At 44.7% G+C, this 24,169-nt stretch overlaps 1 protein-coding gene across 5 annotated transcripts in view; it reads right to left on the bottom strand.

The window, feature by feature from the left end:
- BICD1 (BICD cargo adaptor 1) overlaps positions 1 to 24,169 on the bottom strand; it is a 284,444-nt gene that overhangs the window by 68,539 nt on the left and 191,736 nt on the right. For all 5 annotated transcript variants that reach the window (XM_040345757.1, XM_040345756.1, XM_040345754.1 and 2 more), the window contains exon 5: positions 15,604 to 16,686. In XM_040345757.1, coding sequence (XP_040201691.1) covers positions 15,604 to 16,686 — 1,083 coding nt within the window. The remainder of the gene's footprint in view (positions 1 to 15,603; positions 16,687 to 24,169) is intronic.

The following is a 24,169-nucleotide window of genomic DNA, read 5'->3' as shown; positions in this document are numbered from 1 at the left end:
TGCGGCTGGCTGGAACATGGAAACATAGAAGTACAAGTGGTAATTTCCCCCCAGCAGTGCAAGGGTGGAATTTTCCCTTTCCTGGAGGTAGGCTGTATTCTGTATGTCTCTTTATACTCATGACAATGTCAGAAATATACTGGGACTTTTCAGGTTCTACATAGAAAGTATTCCACATTATTAAAAATAATAATTTTTAATAAGAAATGGTGTGTGTGTGGAATGCATCCATGTGGAGCCTGAAAAGTGCAGTCCACTCTGACTTCCAGGGGGGGGGGCAATTGACCCCCCTTGCCCTATGGAGCGGACGCCCATGCACACAGCCATTTATGTCTAAATCGCTGGAAACAAAAGTACACCCCCTTAAGTGAAAATGGGCCCAGTTCACCATTTTCCCTCCCCGGTGTCATGTGACTCATTAGTGTTACAAGGTTTTCAGGTGTGAATGGCGAGCAGGTGTGTTAAATTTGGTGTTATCGCTCTCACTTTCTCATACTGGTGACTGGAAGTTCAACATGGCACCTCATGACAAAGAACTCTCTGAGGATCTGAAAAAAAGTATTGTTGATCTACATAAAGATGGTCTACCTAAAAATTTCCAAATTGGGCCCAAAGTGTCAATATTTTGTGTGGCCACCACTGGCTGCCCCCCATAGAGGGCGCTCAGCGCCGCCTCCCCTATCTATGCGTCCGGCCCCCCAATCTACATATCAGGGCACTAGACTATGGATTCCAATGCGAGGTGGGTGTTTTTTTTAAAGCACCTGATTAGAGCCAGAGGCTCTAATAGGCTTCAAAAAAGGGTAGGCTCAGAGCGCAGACCACTAAGCTCCAATCCCACCTGGTTGTGTGACGATAGCAAATACATTTTCGCTATTTTCACACTAAATTTCCTACCCCCCAATCAGGAGGCATGTGGTGAGACCTGTTTCCCAATTGGCCAAAGCTTCAGGCGATCCTATTGAATGCCTAGCGCTTTGGCGGAAGAGGGGACACAAGACGGAGGAAGCTTGAGGAGCGAACACCAGAGCCACTGCTGGCCGAACTCCAGGAGAGGAGGAGAGGACACCACAGCCCCGACACACAAATTTACACTGTTATACAAGCTGTACACTCACTACTTTACATTGTAGCAAAGTGTAATTTCTTCAGTGTTGTCACATGAAAAGATATAAAATATATATGCAAGATGGTGGGCAGTACACATAAACAATGACAAAACGTTAGAAAAGAATAAGGATATTTTTACTGTCATTTCAAAAACATGTTACACATAAAAGGAATGAAATAAGGTTCTGGTGAACAATAATGAAATCAAGACAGACAAATGAATAAATGAAAAAAAAAAAATAATAATATGTTAACACAATTATAAAGATAAAAGTGTGGAGATAAATAAAAATATTATTTTTATAAGTAACACCAATTTGTTCAACAACTACACATAAAAAGCAGGATACAAAATAAGATTGCAATACCAACTATGATAAAGTGCAGTATTATCAATCTCAAATTGCAGCGATACCCAGAAAATAAAGAATACTAATAATAGCAGCAGTAATTCAAGATGAAGCAGAATTTGTCAATATTACAACATCAGCGAAAAGGCTGTTCCTTAGCTTGATGGTTCTAACCCTAATTTTGAAGAGCGGGGACAGGGCCGGATTAATATAGGGGCTATTGGGGCTGCAGCACCAGGCCCCTACCTTAACATAGGCCCAGCAGGGGTGGATTGACCATACGGGCACTCTAGCACTGCCTGAGGGCCTGGGCCAGTAGGGGACCCCATGAGAGGTTCCTGGTACCCCCTGCAGCAAAAGGAATCTGACAGTTGGGTGGTCGGTGCAGCGGGGGGGGGGGCAGTTACCAACACCAATCCCCCTCTATGGCTCTCCATGAAGCAGCTGAAAGCCACTTCTCCTCTTCTCCCTTCCATAGCTTTCAGCTTCATGAAAAGCCTTAGGCCCCTTTCAGACGGACGGCTGTTTTACCGCAGCTAAAAGCATGTTTATGTTTTGCTGGAATTCAAGACTCCAGGCACAGCGATTAGCTGCATTTGTACAGTGCTTTTAGCTGCGGTTGCGTTTAGCCGCGGAAGGATATTGAACAGGGATCCGACTTGGATCCCTGCCAATACCAAGCACTGTGTCTGGTATGAATCTTGAGGGGGAACTCCACGCCAAATTTCACCTAAAAAAACGGCATGGGTTCCCCCTACAGGAGCATACCAGGCCCTTGGGTCTGCTATGGATTTTAAGGAGACACCCCCCCATGCCGAAAAAACGGCGTGGGAGTCCCCCCAAAATCCATACCAGACCCGTATCCGAGCAGCAGCCCGGCCGGTCAGGAAAGGGGTGGGGACAAGCGAGCGCCCCCCCTCCTTAACTGTGCCAGGCCGCATGCCTTCAACATGGGGGGGTAGGCGCTTTGGGCAGGGGGCGCCCTGTGGCCCCCCAACCCCAAAGTACCCTGTCCTCATGTTGATGAGGACAGGGCCTCTTCCCAACAACCCTGGCCGTTGGTTGTCGGGGTATGCAGGAAGGGAGCTTATAGGAATCTGGGAGCCCCCTTTAATGAGGGGGCCCCCAGATGCCGGCCCCCCCACCCTAGGTGAATGAGTATGGGGTCCATTCACCTGGCGGAATAAAAAATGTAAAAAAATGTAAAAAAAAACAAACACACGACACAGGGTAAAGTAATTTATTAGTCAGCTCCGGGGGCCCCTCTCTTCTTTAGCTCTTTTACGAGGGTGGGCTTCTTCTTCAATGTCTTCTGGGGGGGGGATGTGCTGCTCTTCGCCGCCGTCTGGTTCTCTTCCGCCGGGGGGGGGGGGGGGGGCTTTTTTCTTTAGCTCTTTTCCAGCGGCCCCCCTTCCGGGCTTCCTCCGACATCTTCGGCAGGGGGGGGGGATGTGCAGGTCTTCACCGCCGTCTGGTTCTGTTCCGCTGGGGGGGGAGCGCTTTCTTCTTTAGCTCTTTTCCAGCGGCCCCCCTTCCGGGCTTCTTCCGACGTCTTCGGCGGGGGTGACCGGGCTTCTGTCGCTGTCTGCTGCTGCTGCTTCTTCTTCTGCCTTCTTCTCTTCTGCATCTTCTTTGATGTTGACACGTCGCTTCCTCCCGCTGAAATGGCGTGTGCGCGGCTCGCACCGATTTATATAGGCCTCTTATGACGTCACAGTCCCAGCATGCTCCGGTACCACCTGGAGTATGCTGGGACTGTGACGTCATAAGAGCCTATATAAATCGGTGTGAGCCGCGCACATGCCATTTCAGCGGGAGGAAGCGATGTGTCAACATCGAAGAAGAAGCAGAAGAGAAGAAGAAGAAGCAGCAGCAGACAGCGACAGAAGCCCGGTCACCCCCGCCGAAAGACGTTGGAAGAAGCCCGGAGGGGGGGCCGCTGGAAAAGAGCTAAAGAAGAAAGCGCCCCCCCCCCCGGCGGAACAGAACCAGACCTGCACTCCCCCCCCCCCAGAAGACATCGAAGAAGCAGCCCCCCCTCGTAAAAGAGCTAAAGAAGAGAGGGGGGGCCCCGGAGCTGACTAGTAAATTACTTTACCCTGTGTCGTGTGTTTTTTTTTACATTTTTTTATTCCGCCAGGTGAATGGCTTGGGGTACCCCATATTAAAGGGGGCCCCCAGATTCCGATAAGCTCCCTTCCCGCAGACCCCGACAACCAACAGCCAGGGTTGTCAGGAAGAGGCCCTGTCCTCATCAACATGGGGACAGGGTGCTTTGGGGTGGGGGGCCACAGGGCACCCCCCTCCCCCAAAGCACCTACCCCCCATGTTGAGGGCATGCGGCCTGGCACGGTTAAGGAGGGGGGCACTCGCTCGTCCCCACCCCTAACCTGAACGGCTGCTGCTCGGATACGGGTCTGGTATTGATTTTGGGGGGGACCCCCACGCCGTTTTTTCGGCATGGGGGGGTGTCTCCTTAAAATCCATAGCAGACCCAAGGGAACCCATGCTGTTTTTTTAGTTGAAATTTGGCGTGGAGTTCCCCCTCAAGATTCATACCAAACGCAGCTGACACAGTGCACTGCGGTTACCTGCGGTTATGTGCCGATAGCTGCGGGATTTCGCAGCTGGACGCATCCAGTTCTATTTTTTCTATCCGCACAAAACCGCAGGAAAAAAAACGCAGGTAACCGTAGTGTGTGAATAATGTCATAGGAAAGCATTGTGTGCTTCTAGCTGCGGTAAAATCGCAGCTACCGCAGCTAAAAGCACCATTCTATCCGTCCGTCTGAAAGGGGCCTTAGAGGTAGATCAGTGCAGTGGAGGGGGAGGGGGCTATTACAAGCACCGATCTCCCTTTAAGGCTTTCCATAACCCCCTGCTCTCTGGGCTCCCCTTTGCACTTCTTCTGCCCCCTTTTGTCCCCCGCAGCGCTGCCAGCTTCCCTCCTCTCTTCTCCCTCCGGCTGTGTCGGAATGGAGAGTGGTGGAATGGGCCTGTAAATATGTTATTTACCGGCCCCTTTCTTGTCTGAATGAATGCAGTCATTCATCCATACCGAACACCGACACCGTTCATAACTGAAACATAGTGAACTGGTGAACTGCTTCCTGTGTCTTACTGGTTCTCATTTCCCAAATTTGCATACCAGAAAGTCATGAAGCTTTTTATGGAACACAGCAGGGGCTAAGGTAAAGCCTTGTCCTAAAAATCAAAGAAAGTTTTTTGTTTTCTGCACCAGAGGTACATTAATGGTATATTGGTGTATAGGGGAGCTGGAATTTAGAAAAGCAAAAAGCGAACCACCTAGTTTTAAATTGGAGTTCAGCTTTTACAGAAGGTGAGAGAAACACTCTCCAAAGTAAACACACAGAGAGGGTGGATCTCCCCAGCAAGGACATAGAGAGCAATAACCTGACATATTTCTTACACTATAATTCTTCTATTTAAAAAAAAAAAGGAAAAGTCTTTGGCTAGCGATACACTAAAGCTGTCACTCTGATTGAAACTGAATTTCAACTGGTGTGTGGCTGTCCCCATTCAACAGAAGTGAATTATTTGAAAACGTTGGAAAAATGTTCTTGATCAACATTGGGTGCAGCTTAGGCCGAGTACTCACGACCAAACATGTTCGCTCGAAATGTCCGACGGGCTGTTTCCGGCGTACAAGGCTGTTTTTTCATTTGGCCCGCTGGCTTGTACACACCAGCGGACCATATTTCCCTGCGGACCTGAACGCGTGCACGTAATCCACGTTTGACGTCACTATAAAGGGAAAGGCCAAAGTCAATGGCGACGCCCTCTGTTCCGCTTTTGCTAGTTACGGCTTTGCTCGTGTTAGTGAAGGTTTGGTTAGAGCTGATTCGCGCTTCTCGGTCTCCAGGCTTTAGCAGGTAGTATTTTCTCGTTCAGTGCGTGTGCTTGTGGGTACGTAGTTGGCATTCGGGTACAGGCGTGCAGTTCGTTCTGCTTTGCAGATTCGTACTGTGCGTTCGTATCTGTGTGTCGTGCGTTCTTTGCAGGTACCGCTGGATTTGATTGTGCTTTCTGTTGGAGTGTGTTCTTGACTGACCAGCCGGCCGGTTTGAAGCCATGATGGAGCAGCAGCGTCAATTTTCGCGAGTTGGTGCTGTTTATGGGATGGCTGCTGGATATGTTCATTATTCCAGTACTTTGGCCAGAAACAGGGGGCGGAGGCGTTTCTGGACCAAGAATTGGTTGCGCCAGCGTGACCAGTTCTCTCATATGCCTCTGCTTAGGGAAATCCAGGAGAATAATCCTAATGACTATAGGAATTTTCTCCGCATGACGGACCCCGTATTCAACAGTCTGCTGGATCTTCTGTCCCCCTATATCACGAGGCAGGACACTGTGATGCGCCAAGCCATCACGGCCGAGCAGAGGCTTATTGCCACGTTGCGGTACCTGGCGACTGGGAGGAGCCTGCAGGACCTCAAGTTCTCGACAGGCATCTCTCCGCAGGCGCTTGGGGTCATCATACCGGACACGTGTGCTGCCATCATCAAAGTTCTGCACGAGGAGTATATTAAGGTAAGTTACCTCATTTGAACCTCACAATGTGTCTTTAATAATGTGGCAAACTCACTTTTTATTTTATTTCCCAGATATGCTGTGTGTTTAACTAACGTTCCCTTTTCTCCCTATGCATGTTGATATCAGCTTTTACATGTTCTTTTTATTTTGACCTACCTGCATATTTTGATCTTACCCAATATTAACCTGTCCAGCATGCTATCTTCGGGCCAACCCCCACCTTGCCACTTTTTTTTTTTTTTTGTTTTCTAAAAACAGTTTAAACACCCCCCACCCCCCCTTCAAAGTGTTTTTGTCCCCATCAGAGGGCTGTGGAGTCTCTTATTAATTAAGTGGGCCTATATATTTGTGCCCCGAAATTCTCCCTTCATAATTTGAAAATGCTATTTTAAAAATGTAAAGTTGCACAAGGATGCTTGTAGGATTATGTTTGCAATGTTTATGTGCCAAAGTACTAAATCTCTTTTTTGTTTGTCCCCACAGCTACCCTCCACACCACAGGAATGGCAGTCTGTGGCTTCCCAATTTGCCGAGCGGTGGGATTTTCCTAACTGCGGTGGAGCAATAGATGGGAAACACGTCCGCATAGTGCCCCCACCCCACTCGGGGTCCTACTATTATAATTACAAGGGTTATCATAGTATCGTGTTGATGGCGGTGGTGTCGGCACAGTATGAGTTTCTATATGTGGACGTGGGGAAGAACGGCCGGATGTCAGATGGGGGAGTGTTCTCACGGACTGATTTCTATGATAGTCTCCAAACTGGTGGTCTGGCATTGCCACCAGATGAAGATAATGTGGAAGGACTTCCGTTTGTGTTCCTAGCGGACGAGGCTTTCGGCCTTGGACCTCACCTAATGCGGCCTTTTCCCCAGAGGACCCTCACCTTAGAGAGGAAGGTGTTCAATTTTCGGTTGTCCAGGGCTCGGAGGGTAGTCGAGAATGCCTTTGGGATCCTCAGCAACCGGTTCCGCCTGTTCCTGACATCGATACATTTGGCGGAATATAAATTGAACACCATTATATTTGCCTGCTGCATTTTGCACAATTTTCTACGCAGGCACTCCCAGACGTACCTAGCCTCCATGGGCTCTGAGGCAGGACTACCCTCAGAGAACATTCCTGGCCTGGACACTGGTCGCGCTGGCTTGGCCCCCCAATCTGCTCGTGAGGTACGCGACAAATATGTTGAGTACTTCATGGGTCGGGGGGCCATTGCTATGCCAGATCATATTTCTTTCTAATTCGGCCCCCCAAAGAAAGGAATATTCTCACAACTAATAAATAATTAGACCATTGGACTTTATACAGTTGTTTGTCATTACTGCTTTTTCTCTATTTTTCTGTCTTCCAGGTTCTCTCCAAAAATAGTGCACTTCTAGTGCCAAATTTACTTACTCAGATGTATTAACTAACCACATTTGCACATTATTCACTCATCTACTAACTGGGTATTCAGTCTAGAAATAAGAAGCCACTCATTTTGCTGCTTTTGATGTCACAATTAAATTTTTTTAGTTTAGTCATTTTTCAACAAGAAATGTGTATTTTTTTGCTGAAAACATTTCCTGCAAATATTTGGTACAAAATATTGGCTTTGAATTATTTATTTTTTTGTCTTTATTGACAGTGATTAGCAATAATACTGATCGAAACACAATGTAAGAATAATTTCACTGAAACTATACGCCAGAATTTTTGGGCTTGTCTCCTATATATCTATCTCTAGAGATATATATATATATATATATATATATATATATATATATATATATATATATACACACTTCTAAACAGAAGTTTTTTAGACTTTGGTTCAAAATTAAAGTTATTATTTAGTTTGGTTTTCAATAACCCAGAATAATTTATGTAGAAATGTTTTTGGTTATTTTTTAATGTTTTTTTTTTTTTTTTTTTTTTATTTGTTTCGAAGACATTTATTTACATTTAGAAATGTTTGGGTATTGTTTTTATACAAAACATTTTTTGGCTTTGTATTTGTTTGTGTATAATTTTTTCAACAAGATTTTAACACAACAAAAATTTTTTTTTTTTTTTTAAAGAAAATTCGTTAACTTATTTCTTTAGGTGAGATTTCTTGTTCGTTTTGTGATCTGAAACTGTAAACATTTACAAACCAAAAAAGATCAACACCAAACAAAAATTTAAAAAAAGAACAGCAGTCAGTCATGGATGGTGTGCTTTCACACTGGAACACGCCAAAATTTCTAAATGCACACATTCAGTGAAAACTCGCCAAATGTCATTGGTTAAACAGACAAATGGCCACATGTGCTATCTGACATCATGGGTGATCAATGTCTGTGTTTTGTGGGAGCAAACCCTTCTTCCTCTCAACTACTTGAGGATCGAGGAGGGGTTTGTACCCACAAAGCACAGACAATAGATAGTCTGTGATGGCAGATAGCACATATTGGCACACTGTGTGTGCATTTAGAAATTTTGGCGTATTATAAAGTACAAAAAATTAAAAAGGGTTTTGTGGGCGGGGGATGGGCGGGGGATGGGCTTCTGTGGTTCAGTCTTTGACACGGCCCATCATGTCAATGATATTTTTGTAAATTCTGTTCGATGACTAGCATCCTTTGGCGCATGTTGTCCATTTCCGTGCTACACTCTGAAATGACATTTCGCACATTCTGCTCCATGACTAGCATCCTTTCCCGCATATTGTCCATTTCCGTGCTGCACTCCATTACTTGCTGTACAATTATAGAAGCACTTGCACGTGAAAAATGTGCTACACCATCTTCATCCCCTAAAAAGAAACAAATTGGCATTCAAAATATGTAAATAGTTTCCAGCCTATCTGCATATGTTTGGCCCTATTAATATAGGGGTGACACTGACCTGATGGCCTGATAATTTCCACATCCCCAATTTCTTCATCTTCTATCACTCCTCCTTCTTCCACCACCTCCCCCATCATCTTCTATCACTCCTCCTTCTTCCACCACCTCCCCATCATCTTCGACTCCTCCTTCATCCATCAATCCACCTTCTTTCAATTCGCCAAATTGTTCTTCCGCCACTTGCCCTTCATCTGCTATAAATTCTAAGTCCAAAATTACTTCTTCCTTCTCTTCCTCCTTCTTCCTTCCTCTTCTCCTTCCCATCCTCTTCTCCTTCCACATCCTCTTCTCCTTCCACATCCTCTTCTCCTTCCACATCCTCTTCTCCTTCCACATCCTCCTCTCTTCCTTCCACAGCCTCCTCCTCCTCAACATGTGGAGGTGTTTGATTTTGTGGGTGTCTGGCCCTCTCTGCCTCCTCCAATTGCTGGCGTCTTCTTTCCCCTATAAGAAATAAGGAAAAACAAAAGGTATACTCATCAGCACACAGATATTGGATATCATAAATCGCACACATTGCATAGACGATACATTTATGATGATTTTTGTTTGTTTATTCTTTCAGCAATCCTCCATTTTTGGCGTAGTTCTAGGCCAAGCTCTGATCCTGCCCCTTTTTTGCAAAGAAGTGACACAAATGGATGTCCCCCCAAAACGTTAATTCTCGTCGACCCTCCAAATAAATATACTTTGATTATTGAGACACAGGTGGTTTGCATTTCCAGATGTTAAAACATCAGCTTTATTTGCATTTTGGAGAATGAATCTTGTTTGCCTGTCACATGCACTCAATTTAATTTCTGTGATTTTGCTATTCAACAATGTTGGAAAACCAAGTTTGGGGCCAGTCAGCCATGTCCAGGTGTGTTGTTCCTGGAGTAACGTCGCATTTTTGCTAAACAATGTCATATTACGCGTGTTTACTATTTCACGAAATTTGGTAAGGGTTGTTATTTGACATAAACACAATACAGTATCTACACATGTTCAAAAGTACAAGCAGGCCAAGGAGGCAGATGTGAAAAAATACATGTCAACACATTATTGCAGACATTCCCCCCCCCCCCTTAAATAATATGGACTTACTTTTACGCAGAATTTTGAGGATCTTCTTCATGTGATGTGGCTCCCTCAATTTTAAATCGGACCAACGCTTCCGGAGTTGCTCCTTGGACCTGGTGACACCAAACATTCTCCTCATTCTCCTTGCCACCTTGTCCATTATGTGTGACTTTCTACGGTTCGGTGTTTTGTAGGGCCCACATTCACCATCATAATCCTTCCTCCTCATGATGTAAACCAACTCCACCATTTCTTCAAACGCCATATTAGTGGCTTTATATCTTTTAGGCCTGGATCGGGACGGTCCTGCCTCTGTCCCTTCACTTGCGCCATGAGAGCTCCGTGCCCGCTCGTGTGACATCGCCATCTTTCCTTCCCACAGAGATTAGGGGCGTGGAAACGAGGAAATGTCCCGTCAGGGGCGGAGATGAGGGCGGGGATTCTTGCATATGCGGAGTGTCGCGAATGCCAACAACGTATTGACGTAGGTTACGCGGAGAATATTCACGCGATTCCAGAACCTACACAGTTAACGCCATATTTACTTTTTCAATTGATTAGGGGCATGGCAAAGGTGACAAGGGCGGCGTTTCATACATACGCGGAGTGGATAAAAGGCGCTTGACGTGATTACGTAGGTTACGTGTTAATTCAGCGAGCGTAACAAACGAGGATTTTGAGAGAGGCAGGTAAGAAATTTAAACATGGGATCAGCAGCGGGCTATAAAATGTTGAGCCATGGGATGGGGGTTTGGTCTGTTGGTTGCACAGTTTTATTAAGCTATTATGTCTCTTGGATACCAGAATGTGATTTTCGTACCCAAATGCTTTTGTAGACATCACAAAATAGAGAGGTCAAAAATGCTGTGACTCATTATCAATTATGTAGGGTGTATTCAGATCAGGCCAAGTATTGTTCTGTGTTGGTTGGACAGAGGTCATTAGGAAGTTTCTTTCATGTAATCAATGCTGAGGGGCAGGATATCTACACATGCAATAGTGCCTTGATGAATGCTGTCATTTGTAATAATTGTGTATGGTTCTAGATTTCAATTATTTACTGCAATGTAACCAAAGGGGCAGCATGTATAAAAATAATGTTAGCTACAACCAACCAATGGGGCCAAGCTGGCCAGCATTTTCTAAACAAGAGACACTGTGTTTGTATTTCTATATAGGTACTACTTTTTAAACAACATATTCTATCAATGTAAATGCTGAGGCTTTTTTTAATTGTGTTTTTGGTTTCTTTTTATTTTTTCAATCTAGAATAAAAATCACTAAATCATCATTTCCCAATGGATCTCCTGCAGACCCAAGAGATTATCCAGCACTTGCTGGATAAATTTAGGGAAATGCCCATCCTGTGGGATTCAAAGCAGCCCACCTACCACAACAAGGACGTACGAGCGGCAGCACTTGAACAGCTAGCAGCATACATGAGGACATGGGTGCCAGAATGCAGTGCCAACATGGTGAAGGATAAACTTGCCAACCTCAGGGGCACATATAGGAGAGCGTACAAAGCTCACCAAAAGCAGCTAAGATCTGGAGCAGCAGCAAGACCACCAAAGGAACCAAAGCTGTGGTATTACAGCCAGATGTCATTTTTGCGGGATCAACTGGAAGGCAGGCCATCAATGTCAAGTCTGAATCCCAACCTTCCCTCCACGCTACCTTCCAGCGGGACTTCCCCAGATCACAACAGCCCTGCAGAGTCGGATGAAGAGGGCCTGGCTGACAGAGAGGCAGATCTGCGCCTCTACGATGATGAGGTGATAGTAGTTTCATAACTATTTATGTAATAATATTAATTATTGTTTGATTCTTGACTTGATATTGGTTAATAAAATACAAGCTGGGAAGTAAAAATCTAAAGTCGTGGGCAAACAAATAGGTGTCAGGGATGACAACTGCAGGGGTCAGAGGGTGAGTCTGTTTTCAAGTTTAAATTCAAGGCAAAAAATAAGATTCAAGCATGAAAATGTGAGTGATTATATTCCTAAATATATTACAACATGTCCCTTTTTTTTACACAGGAAGAAGAGACCAGCCAGGAGGTGGCAGATCCTCTCCTCACTGACAGCCAGGCCGAAGGGGTCAGTGGCAGCCAGGAGGAGGCCGGGCCCAGTGGCGTTGAGCAGCTCCCCAGGACAAGCACCACCAGCCAGGCTCCTCCCCTTTATATTAGGCCACCAGGCCGTAAGAAGAAATTGGGGGCAGTGGAGGAAGCCAGCCTCCAAATGATTAGGGAGGCAAGTGCCATCATGAGGGCCCCCCTCAACCCCACTGAGGCCTACAGTGCCTCCGTGGCACATGATCTCAATAAAGGCACGGAGGAGCAGAGGCAATTGGCCAAGGGCATCATCAACCAGGCCCTTTGGTGGATGCAGAGGGAGCTGCTGACCCCAGACACTGGGCTATGTGACCCGGCCCGGCTTGCTGAACATCATACTCCTGCTACCACATCATCCCCACCTGCAAGGGCCCAGGGAAGACCCGCTGTAAGGCAGCCTGGAAGGAAGGTTGCAAGGAAGAGGAGACGTTGATGCCCTGCCTTCCATTTGATCCCCCACAAATGGCATCTTGTTTGGACTACCACAGCTTGGGTTCCTTTGGTTATGTGCTGCTGCTTCAGATTTTAGTTTGTGTGCCTCCTGAGGTTGGCTAGTTTAGCCTTCACCATGTTTGAAATGCAAGTTTGCATGTATGTTGCTAGCTGTTCAAGTGCTGCCATTCTGTTTTTGTTCCTTTTTATCATTTGCTAAAATAAAAGCCTTTTTGTTAATTTGAAAAACGTGCCTATTGTTTGTAATACTGTGGGTATTATTTTAGGCATCAAACATTACAAACAAATAAAATGTTTAATCTAAAATATTCACTAACTCATGGGGGGGGGGGGGGGCATTTGGTGTGCAACATGGTAGACAATCTTAAAATAAATCCAGTTAAATATACAAACAAAAGCAAAATCAAAAATATTTCCTATTAAAATATTCTAAATGGTGACATAACTATAAACACATAAATAAAGTGGGAAAGATAAACATTAAACATTAAAAGCAAAAAATTAGACATGTGGAGGACCACTAAAAATATGATACGTCGGGCCAAGAAAAGATTGCTAAAATCTTACTACATCACAGCTAACAAATGTCACTTTTCAGTATGGAACAATTCAGTTGAAATAACATGAGCTAAATAACTGATTATTTATAGCAAGAGAAGAATGAATAAAACGACGGCATCAAGCGTTGTTTATTGTGTGGTTTGCTTCAGTGTTCTATTGCTAGAATTAATCTTTCTATTGACGAATGTGCCATATCCCAAACAAACGTGAGTTTTACCTGAACGAGCGCTCCCGTGGCCTCATTTAGTCTGAGCATGCGCGGGGTTTTTGTACGTTGGTTTTGTGTACTCACCACCAAACATGTCCGTCCGGACAGGATTTGAGCGGACGGTTTTAAAACAAGTTTGCAAATAAATGTCTGCTGAAAAACGGCCCGGCTGGCAAATGTACGGTGAAATTCTGTACGCTCGTAACTACACACGACCAAACATGTCTGCTGAAACTGGTCCGCGGGCCAGTTTCAGCAGACATGTTTGGTCGTGAGTATGGGGCCTTAAAGGAACACTAAAGGTTCGTTTTTTATTAGATCAATTGATTGCTGTAAGCTAGAGCATTTTAATATCACTTACCTCGTTTTTCCTTTTGACCTCCAAAATACAGTAATCCAGGCTTGAAAATGCCATTTCCTGTCACTCCTCTTCTTGCTTTCCACCAGCATCTGAGCTGTTTTGCATGGTGGAAAGCAGAATGTGCTCACCCCCTCCCTATGACTGTAGCCCTGCGTGAAGATGCTCTCTTATCCCCCACAGGCATGGAGGCTAAGCCTAATGGGAACTGTAGTTCCCATTAGGCCGTGATGTAGCAAGAATGAATGCGCACCGCAAACCAGGAAGTCAGTGAGAATAATGATTCAGAAAAGCTGGAGGTGAATAAAACAGCTCGATTTCAACAGGTATCAAACTAGTTATAATGCAAAACATTACTTTTTACTTTATCAGCTTCTGTCAGACTTTAATTTAGGAGGAAACATTTGTTGTCTTTCCAACCCCTTTGATTTTCAATATTAAAGCGCTTATTATACATATTATTATACAAATAAAATATGATAAATAAATAAATAATTAAAGTGACAAAAAAATATATATTAAAAGTCCAATTGTGAAAAAAATTCTTAATCCAAATAGTGATGCAATCAATAAGTATATTAGCCTCCTATAAAGTGCTCGGTGCTCCATATGTCATAAAAAAAGGGCTGAAATTATTCAGTTAAACATGCCATGTAGTGTAGTGTAGTACTCCCCTCTTGTATCCCTACTTGGCCAAAAAAAAAAACGGACCCTCAGCTTTTCAGTCTGGGGGTCAGACAAGCTTATATCTGGCGGTGGGGGTGCCACAGGACTTTTTTGGCATCCTTAATTTGGGTCTCCAAGTTGCTGCTTCTAAGAGCAGCTTGAATGCAGTGCACTTGTAGTGCAAAGTGCATTTGCCTTTCGTAAATAACCCCCATAATCTAATATTATAGAGCCTTTATTCCAAACTGCATTTAGCTTTTTTCTGATTAATCTTTCTTGTCAAATTTCATAACATTCCTAAATAGAAACCATCAAACCCGATTTAGATCTCACTTTTTTTTTCTATTCTACAAAGGAAAACACGGCTAAACTATAAATATGAATGGGATGTACTTTTACTGCAGAAGCAACATTCCATTCAAGTCTTTGGGATGTTAATATGTTAATACTCAGGGGCGGGCAGCCTATAACCTGATTTATACTGGTTGAGTTGCAGACAGCATAGAAGGCTGCAGCCATTAGAAGAGGTAAGTATGGAGGGGGGGGGGGGGGTTAGTGCAAGTGTCCTTACGAATGGATACACAAATATTATTTTTTTTACAAATTGACATGGAAGTAAAACAACTGTCATGTTTGTTTGCACCTCTGCCCATCCTGGACTCAGTACCTTTATCCCTGACTTCATCAATGTTATACTGCGGTAAACAAATAACACACAATGAAGAGGGAAAGAGAATGATTTTTTTTTCACCATAGCCTTTCCACCCTCTGTAAGTCCCCTTATCTGAAACAGAGGTAGGAGGAACTGACTGATCACTGATATTCAGTACTTTAAAGGAGAAGTAGCGCCAAAGCTTTTTTTGGACATACTTCTGAGCCAGAACCTCCTGCTCCCTCCACATCCCAGTGTTACAATGGGTGCTGGAGGGAAGAGCAGAGAGCCGCTGACAGACAGTCGCGGTTCTCTGCTCAGAGAGGAGGGGGAGAACTGAGTGATCAGCGGTGTTTGATCGCTCAGTTATCACTGCAGAGGTGGCAGGGGACAGATGCAGCATTGGATCGATGCTGCATCCACCTAGGTGAGTATAACTTCTCTTTTAATGGTTAAAGGATCAGCCTTGAACATTTACCTTCTGCTGGTAGTTATTCAGCACTGAAGTTCTGGTATCACTTTAAAAAACAGAACTGGCATGCACAAAATAGATCTAAACTGCAGCCTAAAAACCAACTGATAGATAAAATATACAGATGGATTATGACAGTTAAACCAAGGGTGTACTATACAATTTACCTGTTTGTTCGCCTTTAACACAGCTCTGAGAGTTGCTATTTGTTCCCGTTTGGTGCTAAGCAAGGACTTTAGCTTGAGGATCTCCTCCATTAAGGCTTCCTTGTCTTTATCGATCATTGCCGCCAATTCCCTAGCTGCGGCCCGCTGACGTGACAACTGTAAGGACTTGTCTACGGCCTTTTGCAAATGCTTAATTTGATCCCTGATTATGGCATTGAGGTTGTAGATGTTCATTGGCTCCTTTCGAATATCACTAGAGTCAGATACAGGCGAGGATGGGGGGGCAGTGATGACGGGGGAAACAGTAGCAGACTTTTGAGGAGTGGGTTCCCTACTGGAATCTATGCTGTCTTTTGGGACTGACTCACAAGGGCTTCTTGCTTCCACTGGTGAAGCTATACCCCGCCTGGCCAGCCTTGGGGATAGAAGTCCTCTGGGGTCATCAGGACCCTTTAAGCTTCCACTACGGGTACCCTTGCTTTGCCTGTAGTAGTCCAACATAACTCTGTTTGGTGTTTCATTGTTACATAGACATACATGATGGTAGAGTTGGGCTAACTCTTCACTAAAAGTCACTAACTCATCCTGAGCTGTATTAAGGGTGTTGTGAGTCTCGTTTGCTATAGCAGTCATTATATGAAGCTCCCTCTCCAACAGAATCAGTTTATCACTACTCTCCCTATGGGCTTTCTCTAGACCCATAACCTCTTCGTCGTACATCTGGATCCTTGAATCCAGCTTTGTCTTCTCTTCCGTGTAGCTCTCTGTATGCTTATTGTATTTTTCCTTTAAGGCTTTAAGTTCTGCTTTGAGGTCGATCACCTCCGTAACAGCAACTTTATATTTGCATTCCAGGATCTCCAGGCCATTGATGTCGACCTCATAGTCATGAGTCTCCTCTCCAGATACTTTAGCTTTATCAAAGTCCAGCTCTTTGCCGCTGTGGAGCCTCCTCATTGCATTCACATGTTCCGTAAGTCTATGGACCCGTTCATGCTGCTCGGTTAGGGCTCCCTTAGTATGTTCCAGTTGAGTCTGAGACTCTTGTAGATTAGTTAACAGAATCGATTTTTCCCTCTCAACCTGTAAAGGAACAGAGCATCAGTTAGATTAAGAAACACACAAATAACATGCAAGATATTTCTATCTCTTTCAAAGATCACTGTATGTAAGAAAACAGCATCAAGAACAGAGTAGTAGACAGCTTCAAACATTTATGTGTTAATTTGACAACAGATCCCAAGTTATTCCTCTCCTTCAACCTGACCCCATTACTGACAGGCTTCAAGGACAGGTATAACACATGGTATCTCCTCCCATTGTCAGTTGTGGGCCACTGTAACATAATAAAGATGATCCGGATGCCCCAGCTACTTTACATACTTCAAAATATCCAATATGGATCACCAGACCCTTGTTTAGGAAATTAGGCACACTGCATAGGGATGTTGTTTGGAAAAAGGGTCAGGCTAGGATACAACTCTGTACGCTGCAATTACACATGATTGGATTGGCTCTACCCCATCCCTGGAGCTGCTATCTAGCAGCACAATTGCAGCACTTTATGAACTAAGCCTCAATAGATGGTATCCACACTAGCAGATTCTTATTGCTGATCGGTACCCCCACACTCTACTTTAATTAAAGCTCTGGAAGCGGATTCCCTTAAAACTACCCACAGTGTCCTGCGTTACATTTACTGTTGAAGTGATAGAAGACTGTCCAGTCCGTTCCTTGTTACATTACTTTGGATTTACTATTTACTCTAAAAATGAAAATGAAAATGTACTAGAACTCAGAGGCCTAGGTGCCTTTAGTAATTGGAAGGCGTGTGAGATTACATGACTCACCCAACTTTTTACCTTTAAGACTTATACATTCATGGGGCACAGTTTCTCTCACTGACGCCAACGGTGGGGCTTTATTTCTCCCACTGACACCAACGATGGACCACTATTCCTCCCACTGAAATCAATGATGGGTCACTATTCCTCCTACTGAAACCAAAGATGGGCCGCTATTCCTCCCACTGACACCAACATTGGATCTCTATTTCTCCCACTGACACCAACGATGGACCACTATTCCTCCCACTGAAATCAATGATGGGGTACTATTCTTTTCATCAACTGCAGCGATGGGGCACTATTCCTTCCACTGGCACCAATGATGGGGCACTATTCCTCCCTCTGACATCAACGATAGGGGAACTAATACTCCCATTGATACCAAAGATGGTGCATTGTTTACTCCCACTGGATGCCAAGACATTTTCTACTCCCACTGGTCCTTGCCCCCTAAACTCTGAAGGACAGTTAACTGTCCCTATGTTTAGAAAGTTTGGAGACCCCTGACCTAAAGGATGAGTACGCCCTCCCCTTTACCAGCATTTACAGTTAAGGCTTTACAAATGCAGTTTAGAACTACACTTCTGAAATGAAGTGTTGCTCTTTTATTTATTTCTTTGGCAAATGCTACTTCCACTGGGGGGGCTCATTTCAGATCTATATTCTAGTATACAAATAGCAGCGTTAGACTAAGTGGATTTGCCTTTTTGTAAATAACCACCTATGCCTGCTAGGTCTTAGACTGTAGATGAAGAACTAATACCCCCTTCCACACAGTTTCCAATACTGTTTCCAATAGCTTATTGTCCAAACATGGCTTGGCCCACCGCCTCCTACAAATTCAGATTGGTTAACGACTGTTAATGGAAGAAGCTGACATATACCACATGAGGGTGCCTAGCAAAACTTGATAAATTTGGGGGGCTCTAGTTAGACACCCCAGGAATAGCACCTAGTTCAATGGTCTTTGATAGGCTTCTTGCCTAACTCTGTGACATCTGTAAAACCTTACAGTCACTTTGCTCCACATAATCTAACTAAAGCCTGTGTTCTACATACTCTTTTTATTGAAGATTTCGGTGCCATATTGCACTTACATATTTGATTGTGGTATGACTTAAAGTAGAGGTTCATCCTAAAAACAAATTTTTAACATTAAAGCCAGCATACTAAGTACATTTACTTTTGGCAGGTCATTTTTTTTCCTCTGTACATACCTTTATACCCTGATGTTGTCCAGGGCTTCCGCGTTCTGATGACTCCGGGACTGGGCGTTCCTATCCCAGCCTCAGGGTTCCGATGACGGGCGAACTGGGCGTTCCTATCCTTCCGTTTGATGATTGACGGCTTGTGAAACAGGTGACCTGTCGCACAACGCGCGTCACCAGATTTCCGGAAATAGCCGAGCTGCGAGTCGGCACTATACAGCGCCTGTGCCCGCCGTGTAGAGCTGACTGCGCAGGCGCCGTATAGTGCCGACTCGCAGCTCGGCTATTTACCGACATCTGGTGACGCGCGTTGTGCGACAGGTCACCTGTTTCACAAGCCGTCAATCATCGAATGGAAGGATAGGAACGCCCAGTCCCGGAAGCCCTGGACAAAATCAGGATATAAAGGTATGTACAGAGTAAAAAAAAATCACCTCCCGAAAATAAATGCCCTTAGTATCATTAGTATGCTAGATCTAATTTAAAAAAATTTTTTTTTGGGTGAACCCCCGCTTTAAGGGAAAAAAACTTGTCTGCAACATTCTTTCATGTACACTAAATACTAAAACCCTTATGAGCCTGCTTATCATATTTATATTTGTTTATGTGTATGGTTGCATTCTTTAACAGGATTGTGTTATTTCTATAAAAACACAATGGGGTTGATTTACTAAAGACAAATACACTGTGCACTTGCAAGAGCAGTTGCTCCTGAGCTTAGTAAAAGCAGAAGCTCTGCTGATTTTTATCATCCAATCATGTGCAAGCAAAAATTCAGTTTTTGTTTATTTTCCTTGCACATGATTGGGTACTTTTTGGAGCAACTGCACTGTCTATTTGCCTTTAGTAAATCAACCCCAATGTCTAATAAATGCTTTTTGTTAGGGTATCCCAGTTTTTGGAAAACCTGGGGAAGGGAAGAGAGGGTTGTTATTATGGGGTTTTGTGTTTTTTCTTTGTAGACTATGTAAAACCTCAATAAAAACTATTTGATAAAAAAAGGGAGTAGGTCAATTAGCTGTCCACCCTTACCTAAAAAAATTTAGTCCATGCTACAAAAATTATGGGAGTGTCACGGCCCATAATTCACTGTGGCATCACAGTGCATTGCTGGCTGATGATTGGCCAAGCATGCACTATGACCCGCATGCTTGGTCAATCACAGCGCGCAAAAAACAGAGAGCAATAATTGGCCAAAGCCAGGGTGGCTTTGGCCAATTATGGCTCGGGGGGTTTAGTACACGCCCCACACTATAAAAGGCTGCCTGCAGGTCAGCCTTGTGTAGTGTGCTGCGGCGGTGGTTAGTGACAGAGAGAGAGAGAGAGAGAGAGAGAGAGAGAGAGAGAGAGAGAGAGAGAGTGTAATTCTTTCTAGGTAGATAGAGCAGGCAGGCTAGTCAGTTAAAGTTACAGTGTGTAGAGGATATATATGCATCCCAGGTGTTGTACATATATATATACACTGTATAGTTTAGCTAGATCAGCTCTTCCTAATTTACTGGCAGGCAGGTGATTGTGCTAGTTGCAGCATTCTCACGTGGTGTATTGCCTTTGTCCTCTGCAGTTTGCACCTAAAGCTACTTGGTGTGTACTGCCCGTGTCCTCTGCAGTTTGCACCTAAAGCTACGTAGTGTGTACTGCCTGTGTCCTCTGCAGTGTGCACCATAAAGCTACGTGGTGTGTGTACTGCCTTTGTCAACATTCCTGTGCCCACCAAGAGTAACCGTGAGGGCTTACAGAGTTGTGGCACCAGCGCCAGCACCAAAGGCCCAATTTTTCTACCACTGTTCAACAATGGCATGTAATTACAATTATTGATATAATAGTTCACACAGCAGGGTGTTCCAGCGTCCACCAAGACTGTGAGGGCTTACAGTGTTGTGGCAACACCCAACACCCATATTTCTGCAGAGTATATACGGCAGGCCCCTACTTTCAAACATCCAACTTACAAACGGAAGGAGACAACAGGAAGTGAGAGGAAATCTACCCCTAGGAAGGGAAATTCTCTTCTGTAAGAGGTGTCTCCTGTCCACTGGTGCTTTATCACCAATCCTTGTTTCACTAAAAAACCCACATTTTCAAAACATCATTTGTCATTGGGACAGAAAGTTAATTGCAATCTTCTGAACAGATGCACACAGACAGCAAAACAAATGTTTACAGGGGTGATAACCCTTATCTTATGTTTTCAGAAAAGCTTAAAAACAGATTTTATGGCTGGAGCTACACTTTAAAAAAGTACCAGTTCAAAATTACAAACAGATTCTTTTTAACAACAAACCTACAGTGCCTGTCTTGTTTGCACCGCCTGTATAATGCTGTTAAAAGTATATAGGGCCAAAGGGGGTTGTAATGACCTGGGGGGAGTTGGGGGAAACCCATACTATTTTTCTCAATAATTTTCATCCATATTGCACGGACCAGACATTACAATAAAGCCGCAAGCAGTTTTAAATTACTTTTTTATTATAGTAATCTCATTTTGTGCAGGGACAGTTCTAAACACGAGCCAACTCACAGGCATACTATAGACACCCAGCAGGTATGATATTTAAAGGAATTTTTCATTTTTTTTCACTTTAAGCATCATTAAAATCACTGCTCCAGAAAAATTTACAGTTTTTAAAACTTTTTTTTCCCATTGATACATGTTCCCTGGGGCAAGACCCGGGTTCTCAAACCCGTTTTCCGACAATAACTTGCATATTAGGCTTTAAAATTAGCACTTTTGAATTCGAACGTTCGAGCCCCATTGACGTCAATGGGGTTATAAATGTTCGCGCAAACGTTAGGTCCGTTCGAAAGGTTCTGGTGCGAACCGAATGGGGGGAGTGTTCGGCTCATCCCTAGTCAGCAGGAAGAGCATGGTTAGCCTCACAAGGTGATGTAAACCCTCTGCTATACCCTGTGAAGTGAACAGTCTCAGATGATACACCAGGATGAAACAAATCCTCCTACATAAGTTTTAAATGTTTTTCTGCTGTCATCAGCTTGCTATATTCTTTAGAAATCTAACATTGTGGTAGAATTTCTACTTCCTCATTCAGCAGGAGAAGTGGCTTCCTGGCTGACAGCTGATTGGAGGAAAGGCAAACACCCCTCTCCACACAGGCAGAGGAAGGAAGGAATATGCAGAGCTGTGCTGTGACAAGACAAGCTCTCTACTAATCTATTTATAGCACCCTCCCCAACACAAATTTCAGGCTGGTTTTATCTTGTGTGTCTGTGAGCTTGTCAGAAGTTATCATGCTTATAACAGAGGAACGAAACAGCAGAATGACACAGGACTTAGGACTTTGGAGAGAGATAGGTAAACCCTTTAGATAGATGTGCCGAAGTCAAATTTCATAAATCGGGTTTACATCCACTTTAAAACTACTACTTACTATATGTCTACTATGTACCATTGGAGGTGGAGCGGCTCTAAGAAAATCCCACGTGTGTGTGTGCAAAATGGCAAATGTGCCATTGGTTGCTAGGACACCAGCAGTCCTAGCAACCAATAAATGCAATGCATTCACAGCCTGTCGGGGGGGGGGGGGCTTTTAGAGAGAGTGCACCGCAGCTGGCAGGAATAACTATGAAATTCAAGGATACCCCCCACTGAGTTCCCAGACTGACTCCATCCCCAGGACAGATACCTGACAGCAGGGCACCCCCTCACGGTTCACTTTTTGGTCTCAGTGTGGCTCCCGCTTGGGATAAAGACAGCTTCTCTGTCTTTCACTCTCCAGTCATATGATATGTCACCTGACAAGGGGAGACTGCCCTCACTCTCCAGTGGCACTGCGCTGAGACTGTGTTGTGTTTTCAGCAAGCGTCCTCTTTCTTCTGCCCCCAGTAGGTATATGTAGGCAATATGTTGTGTAGCGCCCCCTTACTTTCAGTATGGGCACTACGCTAAAGTTAGTGGGGAATGGGAGAGTTACTTTGCTCCCATTCACAATTTATTTAAATTGTGACTTCTGTCATTCCAGAAAAGTCCACTGGGTCGGTCTGTGCTCCAGGGATGCGTTACCATCCCTGGCCAGCACTTAGCACCAGAGGGGTTCTGGCAGAGTGAGTTTTCCTCAGCAGCCAATTAGAGGAGTTTTTCCCTCGCAAGGCATGCTGGGGAGGAGTATATCTGTGACAGGTGTCATGTGTTCTAAAATCTTTGCGGGGTCCCGTTCCAGGTGCAGCATCCACCTTCAGGGTGCGCGCATCCATGGACCCCGCCAGCGCGGCACACCTGGCCAAAATTGCAGGCTACACAAACCCTCATCCGGAGGTAAAAGGGGACCCCAGTGACTTACTGGGTTCCGGGTTCTATTGAGAGGATTCCAGGCTGAGTGCCGTTCTTTTCGGGGGTCCGGTGACCGGAATGCTGACAGGTACGCTTTGCTGTCACCCGGTGACTTATGCTAAAAATCCACTGGGAGGATTCGCTCTGTCCATCCATTTAGCTCACCTAAAGTAATTGGCCTGTGGCAGGGGCCCTAGAGCCAGGTCTGTGAGAGAGACCTGTTCCTCCCAGCAAATCCTAAGTGACGCTTCGGCTGCCAGGCTTGTGAGAGGGGTTTGTCCGGGGGCACTTTACCCACTCCAGCTAAGAGTGGCGACGAGTTATAACTTGGTACTCTATTGAGCAAGGGCTGTTCAACTAATATCCAGACCTGATACTACAAGGTTCTCCTTTTTCTACATCAACCTGCTCTTCCCACTTATTGTTGATGTTGGCCGTGTTGGCCTGGAAATAAAGCATTGGAAAAACCTTTATTCACTGTCTGGACATTCGCTCACTGTTTTGGCTCACTGCTATCACCCCTAGACACACTGCACTTAATACGCCTATCCCAAAACAAATTAGCGGCTCCTTCAGGGGGTAGCGCTACAGTTGCCTCCTTGCCTGTTTTAAATCCCCCAACCTGCACTACAACTGTGTGCATTGCATGCAGTTGTAGGGAGGTTGCAGTGTGGCCCCATTCACTTGAACAGGTTGTCTCTTCAGCAGACGGTAGTGCACGCTGAAAGTGACAGGGGGTATAATTCCTGCCGCAACTGCAAATCAAAATAATGCAGCAGTGCCATCTGTACACCTTCAGCTGCTGCCTCTTCATCTTAAATAGGGAGAGTGATAGGGAGCGGTAAAATGAGACTCAGCAGCACGCTCACATTGTTGCGGGTGGTTGCATGTGCGAGACAGTGTGTAAATGGCATCTATTCCCACAACCACCTGTAGGCAAAATTCCCTGTTTCTTACCAAGACACGCAAGGCTGGCATTCATTCTATTTGGCACACCCATCCTTCTGAAAATGCAGCACATTTTAAGATGTGGGATATCGCATAGTGCAAAAGCACCATGCGATTTTCCTGCAGCTGCATTTTCATGAAGATGCAGCCCTTTTTCCTGTATTTCCTGCAGGTACAGCATCCTATTTAAATGAATGTGTTCCCACACAAATGCAAGTCACAGCAAATGCATTGGTGTGAACCTGACATAATAGTCAGCTAAAAGGAAAATACAT

Source organism: Rana temporaria, chromosome 3 (genome assembly GCF_905171775.1).
Source record: "Rana temporaria chromosome 3, aRanTem1.1, whole genome shotgun sequence".
NCBI lineage: Eukaryota > Metazoa > Chordata > Amphibia > Anura > Ranidae > Rana > Rana temporaria.
The sequence above is the reverse complement of the archived record's forward strand: the minus strand, read 5'-3'. Positions and strand labels throughout refer to the sequence as shown.